The sequence below is a fragment of the Cynoglossus semilaevis genome, chromosome 17, assembly GCF_000523025.1.
Source record: "Cynoglossus semilaevis isolate Cse_v1.0 chromosome 17, Cse_v1.0, whole genome shotgun sequence".
In the NCBI taxonomy this organism is placed as follows: domain Eukaryota; kingdom Metazoa; phylum Chordata; class Actinopteri; order Pleuronectiformes; family Cynoglossidae; genus Cynoglossus; species Cynoglossus semilaevis.
In genome coordinates this window covers 12,857,768-12,866,301 of record NC_024323.1, presented here as the reverse complement: position 1 = coordinate 12,866,301, position 8,534 = coordinate 12,857,768, and the positions used below count along the sequence as shown (strand labels likewise).

Here is an 8,534-nt window from a genome sequence, read left to right as displayed (position 1 = left end):
AAAAAACATGAGCTGCTCATGTCGTGTTTGTGTGGTGGCTGTGGTGCGGATTTTCATCTTCGTGATCCATTGCATGTTCACAACAGCGGACAGAGGGGGGCAGCAAATACTTCAAACTGATCGTCTCTAAAGTTGTGCTCAAAATATAATTACAAGTAAAAAGCAACATGAACACCTTCCTTAAAGGTTGACGTCATCTATACGATGTTGGATTTGTCTTTTACTTTTCTTTTTGGTCATGTTTTTTTTGATCTGTTGTGGTTCAGTTAAACTGTGAGTTGCGAGTTAAACTCCGCTTCTATGTCATATTTATTTTTTAAAGGTTGAAAAAACACAGAATCATGTAAACACAACGGCATCTTCATTATCGTGAGTCTGATCACATTTACTGTTAAACCTGTTGGTGTTATAGGGTGGTGTAAACAAGTAAACAAGTGGTGCGGACTCAGTGCGGGTCAGCCATCGCCGCCGCCGCCTCCTCCTCGCCCCCTGTGTTGTTGGGATGACAGTGCAGGCTGCGGTTCATTGTTAGTGTGTGTCAGTTTGATTGTTACCATAAGGCAGCGCGCTGAGAGCCTCTCCGTTAGGATAAGGGCTGACGATTTTCTTGTTAGTCATGACCCTGGCAGTGGCGTTATTCACCTGGGGACGAAGCAGCAGACGGTCACAGACACAGACAGCACAGTTCAAGAGAGGAGAGTAAAGCAGCACACACTGTAGATCACAAATAACTAGATCCCATGGCTGAGGTTGACACGGCGGCTTGGGTTTTACCTTCACTGTCTGTTTAATCGACATTTATTTATTTATTTCTGCTTCATTTACAGCTGTTTTTTTTCTGTTTTGTTTTGTAAACTGGAAAACGACTCATTTTTATTCCTCGCGCTCGACTGTGCGGCTGGTTTCAAGTCAAAGCTCTCGGGCCACAGACAATAATCTGAATTTGCCGATAAATAGTTGAGGCAATAATTAACGTTCTAATTGTTTTAATGATGCCGTGTTTGCTTTGACAGCGCGCTTGTAGCCCTGTCATCTGTGTGTGTGTGTGTGTGTGCGGTGGGGCGTTTGCTGTTGTCCAACGAGTTCTTGTTTGCTCGTTGAAGTGGACAGTAATTGTTTTGGGCTTTTTTGTTTGAGTCATTGTGCAATTAAAGCCAAATTACCCAGCAGGGATTTGGTGACTCACTGTGGGGAGAAGATAAGGGCCGACCACGCTCATGTTGCTGTGGTGACCACACGGAGCAAAGGAAATGTCGCTGTGTGTTTTGGTCATGCCTAGATAATAAAAAAGAAAAGTTTGGATTTTCTTTTTTTTAATGGTGAAGTATAATGGCTGACATTTCGGGGAGGTGCGCCGACTAAGATGGCCGTGAATTTCTTCAATCTGCTCTCTTGATCTGTCCTCATCTTCCCCCTGATGGGTTCTAAGAGCGGGAGATTGTAGCTCCGAGTAATAACAGGGACTACAGCGGCCGAGCGGTTAACGCTTCGTATCTGAGCGTCTGATAGGCCCGAGATTTACGACCTTTAGTCCGCGCCGAGGGAAACTGTGTTCCTGCATAATAAAGATCCAGGGAGAGGTCGGATCGCAGCGCTGGTGTTTACTTACCCCTCAGCACTCATTTGGAGGAGGGCATTAAGGCCCTGGACAGCTCTATGTGTCTCCCCCTCCTGGTGAGTCTCTCTCTCTCTCTCTCTCTCTCTCTCTGAGAGCTCTACCTCATCTTGGCCTCATTGCAGCCACGAGGTGAGTGGCCATCGGTTCAATTAACTCGACCCGGCCGCCCCTCGGTGACTACGCTATATTGCCCACTATAAAGGGAATGGGTTACGAGGATCAGATTAAAGGTGTAGTTCTTGGAATTTGGATGAGGCGCGTTCAAGGTCAAAAAAAGAAAAAAAAAGGAATTTAAAAACAACATTTAAAGATGCAATATTTTAAAGAACATTTTAACATAATATAATAATATATTTTGCCTTAATGGTTCTTGATATTATTCTGTATAAATTAATCCTTCGAAACTCTCCATCCAGGAAGATGAAGTTCCATCTCCTGCCCTGTAGGGACATCGTCACACTCAGCACTGGTTCTTTGGTTTATTTTTTCTTTGTTTGATTATCTATAAGTTTGTCGACTTTTTGTTTTTGGTCACAATTTTGTTGAATTCTTTCTTTAAGGTTTTAAAGATGAAGGGAAGTGCTTTTTTTAAAATATCTTTTATAGTTACGTTGTTAGTCGCATCATTTTTTTAAGTGGTGCACTAGCAGCGTTTAGACAGTGTCCTCTAGTGGCCATAGATGATATGGTGTATATTTTGTTTGTGTCTCTTTAGAATATAAGCCATGAAACCAGCCAAACTACTCTGTTTTTTTTTTTTTGGTGAATACATTAACTGATTATCGGGTAACGCATGCGAATCAACCAAGGTTTTCAAATAGTGAACACTTTCTGATCCCCTCGTCGTCCTGCCTTCCCACCCCTTCCTGACAAATAGATAAAACTGGACAAAACCACATTTCCATATGAAACCAAACTTGTGGTAAAAATCAAAAAAAAAAAAAAAAGAAAAAAAAAAGGAAATAAATACAAGGGAGAGGGGGAGAGAAAGGGGGTGCAAAAACATTTGTTCGACAAAATCAATAATCGTATAACACAGAAATTACACGCAGCCAAATATGGGCGGAACGCATGCCCAAGAGTGAGTATCAAACAAACGGAAGAAAAAAAAAGAAAAAAGAAAAAGTAAATAAATAAAAAGCTCAGCCAATCAGCAAGCCTTGGATGCAGCATAGAGACCAATTAAAAAACGATCACAGAACTCCCACGTACAAACACATACAGGACGGAGATGGGACAGGAACGTTAGGGGGGAGGAAGGGATGCAATGTGAGGAGAGACAGAGCCAGTCCATGTACAAAAACAGGGGGCGAGGGGGAGGAGGAGAGGGGAGGAGGGGGAGGAGGTATGTAGAGAGAGAGAGAAAAAGAAGGGAGAAAGGTTTACATGAGCAACCAAAGAAAAACAAGTACTTTTTTAAAAAAAACAAAAAAAAACAAAAAAACACAACATGTATATATCAAGGTGCATCATTCAAATAAAGCAATTAGATTTGGTGACCATTCTCCTGAAAATATCATTATATGTGGTGGGTCGAGAAACAGAGCACCAAAAAGATGAAGGGAGCAGAGAGAGAGGTAGAGAGAGGGAGAGAGAGAGGGAGAGAGAGATGGTGAGGGAGAGCAAGTGTAAGTGAGAGAGAGCAATCCTCATTCCCAAAAAAGGAGAGAAATTAAAAATAAAATAAACATGAGTTACTATGCCAGGCATTAGAACTGTGTGTGTGTCACAAACCCAGACTAGTACACTGCAACTACGACTACTACTACAATTACTAGTACACAGACAATTCACTACGAGAAAAACCAAACCAAAACAGAGAGAGAGAAGAGAAGAGAAGAGAGAAAAAAAAACCAAACAAACAAAAACAAAGGCAGCATAAGAGAAACCCCAACACACTGCGAGGTAAACCCCAGATCGGTTTAAAGATGCATATGGTGACACGACGCCGTGGTCGGGTCTAGAACTCACTCTCTACCACCTGACTACTCACAGACGTTAGACCTGCACAGGATCATGTAGTAGTACAATGCATTATGGGATAGGGTGTCCTTTTCTTTTTTCTTTTTTTTTTCATTTGTGGTGGATTGTTTGGAAACATAAGACGCTGTGTGGAAGATGACGGGTCACATGACACACGACACTGAGTTGATGAGTAATAATAACATCGTCTGTTTGGAGAATTGATACACGACTAAATAATGATGAGTGAGTTGAGTTTTATACATAACGTCCTGGGAAATTATGTTTTTGTAAAAAAAAAAAAAATTTTGAATATTCGAGGAAATGTGTAACTGTAAATTTTTTTTTTAGCTTTTTACAAAAACAACATTTGAATTAGTTAGAAAATATTAATTCAACTGAATTAATTGCCTTAATCTCAGTACAACACTGTACGTTTTGCATACAATGTTTATATATATTTTTTTCCATTTTTGCAGTTGTTTTCTAGTACGTAAAGGTAGGTTAAACATTTATGTACATTTTAATTTTATTTTTTCATTTTCGTTTTTGAACAGCTGCAGCTCAGATTGTTCCCACCTCGACCGTCCATCGTGTCTACTGTGTGGACATCGATTACTGAAATAAAAAACGATTCAAACCACAGCGACGCCATTGGTCCCTTCTGTGGCGGCTCCCACTTCGTAGGCAGGAAGTGATGGCTTGACATCATTTGTTGATTGTAATTAATTATGAGGAGGTGAAGCTGCGCGTGTCGAGTCAAACAGAGAATTAATCAGCTGGAGCGGGGGGGGGGGGATCGCTGCGAGACCGCGTGGAGGAGAATGATTACATTTGGTCAGTCGCAGTCGGGCGTTAACGACGTGACGGGCGGTCAAATGGGCATGTGGAGAAAATACAGAGCCCGACTGGTTCTGTGTCCACTGTGTGGTCAGAGAATGATACTAGACTTTTAGATTTAATCTCGGTTCAAAAAATAATTTTTTTGTTTTGCAAATACACGATTGTGGACGTGATCCTTAATTAAAGGCCCATTTCTGGGGTGTGTTTGTATATGTGTGTGTGTTTGTGTGTGTGTTTGTGTGGGTGGGGGGGTCAATTCAGTGATAGATGATTGTACAAAACTTACCGTTGCCGTAGAAACAGCGAGTTGTTACCGTGGAGACTGACAACAACACACAGAAGTCGTCAGGGAAACAGAAAAAATATAATAAATAAAGGAACAAATATTCCTAGTAACAAATGAAACCTATATGCTACCCCCCCCCTCACCCCGCCCTCACTCAGTGATAAATAAAAAAAAACCTGACAGCAGTGTTACAGCTCGAAACAAGGTGTGAGAGACGGAAGGAGAAAAGGGGGGAGAGGATGGGAGGGAGCTCTCGCTGTTGAACGGAGCGTCGAGCGTCAGAACAATCAGGACAGTGACAGGAAGTTATTTGGTGCTCTAAAGAACAAAGGTCATGGAACAGGAGAATGGAGATAAGAGGAGGGGAAACTTATTTTAGTACTTCTCCACAACCTCCCCCCCCCCCCCCCCCCCTTCACCCCCCAAAAAACAAGAACAAATACCCAGCTAATTAGTAATCAATCCAAAACGTCCGTCACAAAAGCAAAGGCTGCAGAGAATTATTCTGGTCTGGTTCTAGCGTGAGGAGGTTCAGTCCAGAGTGTTTGAAAAATGGTTGTGGGTGGACGGACGTTATAATTTGTTTTTTGGTTATTAAAAAAAATCTGTCACCACAAAAAGATTTGACTGAAGAAAGTGGTAAAAAAAAAAGACAGGAAATTAAAAAATAATGAAGATGGAGAAAAAAAGGAAAGATGAAACACAGTTCAGACGACGGAGAGAAGAGGGAATAGAAAAACTGTTAGGACTGATTCAGACAAGTTTCCAACGTGAACCACAGACCGACATGACTGGCAGTGACAGGATGACGGGACAAGAAAGGACAGAAGAGTCAAAGGTTTTGGAAATGTTTAAAGTAAAAATCGCTGTTTCTTCTCGGGACATTTTCCACATTTTCCACCCGCAAACATACGTAAAAAACCGACACTTGCACATGTTGCTCCACAGACTTTCCTGAGCCGATCCATGCAGAAACGGAAAGTACTGATAGCGATAAAAAAAAAAAAAGAAACCAAAACAAAAGAAGAATTTTTCAAATCCATCCAAAGCAAACAGAGGAGGTGTTCATTCTTCAAACTGGGACACGGAGGCTCTGACCACCCTCCACTGCAGGCCACCCAGCACAAAATCAGCCAAAAACTACATCCAACCACACCATGTTCATGAACACATGACCCCGGCCAGAACAGAACACAGAGCAGAGGCAGTGGACGAGTGTGTGTGAGTGAGTGAGTGTGTGTGTGTGTGTGAGAGAGCAGCAGTGTTGGTTGGTGTCAGACATGCACAGACACACACTAAAACACACTCAATTCTATTTTCCACACACTCATGCAGTGATGATGACACACTGTTAGAACACGACACAAACCCCCTGACCCCCCCCCTCCCCCTCTGCATGCAGAGCTGCACCACTGGTGGGGTCGACAACGACTTCTGCACTTCTGTGTTCAAAATAATTCAGACTAAAACTCTGCGGCTGTGATGACGCTCTCACTCCCTGTAACAATCTAAAAAAAAAAACCCAATATATATATGTATGTATATTTATACACAGACCTATAAACACATATAAACATACACATATATAAATACATACCTATATACACATATATAAATATATACATATATACATATATATAAATATATACATATATACACATATATAAATATATACACATATATATCAAATCGCACACAAATACATTCACACACAGCCTTGAACAAACAGCTGATGTAGTGTCTCTAAGGTTCTACATGGTCTCTGGGGGACGTCCCTGTCTGCCACACTTTGTTTTGAGGCAAAAATGTTAACGGCAGTAATTCATTGGTTACTGATATTAATGATCCAATGAACAAAAAATAAAAAAGTCAAACATATCAAAATCAGCCGACTGACTGTTGGCTTTTCACATCGTTTCTCTGTCACGTTATGGTTTGAAAACAAGAAGAAGAATCCAGTCCTGGATAAAGGAGCAGATTTATTAAAATAAATCCTTAGAGTTTTGTATTTATTGCCAAGTGTATTTATACACGCCTTTGAAACACCAGATTTTTGTACCACGTGAAAACTTCATTAACTCTTACTGCTGTGTAAATGGGACCAGGTAGAAACCTCAACACCACCGTTTGAGCAAAAAAGAAAATGAAAAAAAGACAGACGAGCATGCACATATATGAAAACACATATATGGAAACACATATATGGAAACACATATATGGAAACAATATATGGAAACATAACACATATATGGAAACACATATATGGAAACACATATATGGAAACACATATATGGAAACACATATATGGAAACACATATGTGACCAAACAGAGTTGGCTCAACATTCGTGTCAGAAGCTGAAGGAGACGCTGGCTGCTCCGTGTCAGACAGTTGTTCTGGAGTGTGACTATTTACAGCATGTTGCAACAGACACACAGACACTGAGACAGGGACGACTATATATATAGGCCCATATATGGAGCTCTCTCTCTCTATATATATATATTGAGGACAACGCTGATGAGATGGAACACAGAAAAGCAGACAAAGTGTGAACTGTAGTTGATCCACTTACATGGAGACACTGGCAACACACGGGAAACTGACTCCTTCAAAGCACAGAGTTTTACTCCAGGTGAAGAGAAGTACAACTTTGGAAACCACATTGTCAGAAAAGTTCCTACAGCCTTTAAATTTGGTAAAAAAAAAAGAAAAAAAAAAGAGACAATTCAAAGAAGCAGAAGATCCTGCAAGCATTACATTTTTCCTGAAACTGATTTTTTTTTCCAGCTTAAAAATGCGAGTGCTCATGATCGATTTTTTTTTTTAAAAAGTACTCACTATATGGTTGTGCCTATAGTATCACAATATATTGCAATACATCGTATCATTGCTGTATCGTATCCACAGATTCTTGCCAATACTTAATTATAGTTATCAGGAAATACAAGCTTGTTTTTTATAGAATTTCAATGAAGAGAAATAAGTCCATCAGTTTAATGACCACTGTGATCAATAATCAATACTTCTCTTTGACCCATTACTAATAAATTGGGTCCAATAATCTCAGTGCTTCACAGACTTTTTCCATGATATCATATCATATTCTTAATAAGTGAAGGAATGGGAACTACCAATCAGAGCGGTTTAAATTTCTGAGGCAAAAACAAAAGCTACGTGCCACCTTATGGGGGGCGCCCCTCACTTTAGGAACCATGTCAACATATTACAGATGTTTTATTTAAAACTTTTCTGGAAATGTGGTTTGAACAAACATGCACACTGCTGACAGAAACACCGAGGTGTTGAACTACGGACAAACTCCCAACGACATGCAACCACCGACAAGAAACGTCGACGCTCGAGTGGAAGACAGAGAAGACTCACTCGAAAAAGAGAAAAAAAAATTCAGCTGTCAGCCTTTTTTTTTTTTTTCATCTCCATATTAACTGAACAAGTTCCATCACCAAAACAAATTCAATGAAGCAGCTGCTCAGGATAAAAATAAAAAACATGCAGTTAAAAAAAAACCAAAAAAAAACCTCCAGCATCTTTTTCTTCTCTCTGCTGAACTCCGTCTGTTAGACAACGATGTTCCGTATTAAAATACAAGTCATGCACAGTCAGGACACCATACAGTGGCTAAACCCATGCCAGTAGGAAGCAGTGAAGTCAACAGTAAAAAAACCACAGTAACAGTCAAATATTTAGTTGGTTAAAACAACAACAGAAGGCCATGATTTCAGAGTCGCTGAAGTTCAGAATGAGAACGTGTTCAACCACAGACTCAGAAAACTCTGAAATGATGTGATCGCTTTAAGCAAGA

The 8,534-nt window shown here is 40.4% G+C and overlaps 1 protein-coding gene across 8 annotated transcripts in view; it reads right to left on the bottom strand.

The window, feature by feature from the left end:
- LOC103393382 (RNA binding protein fox-1 homolog 2-like) overlaps positions 1-8,534 on the bottom strand; it is a 42,755-nt gene that overhangs the window by 6,415 nt on the left and 27,806 nt on the right. For all 8 annotated transcript variants that reach the window (XR_003052403.1, XR_003052402.1, XM_025064346.1 and 5 more), the window contains one exon: positions 555-642. Coding sequence is in view for 6 of the 8 variants with exons in the window: in XM_025064346.1 (XP_024920114.1) it covers positions 555-642 (88 nt within the window). In the remaining 2 variants the exon portion in view is untranslated. The remainder of the gene's footprint in view (positions 1-554; positions 643-8,534) is intronic.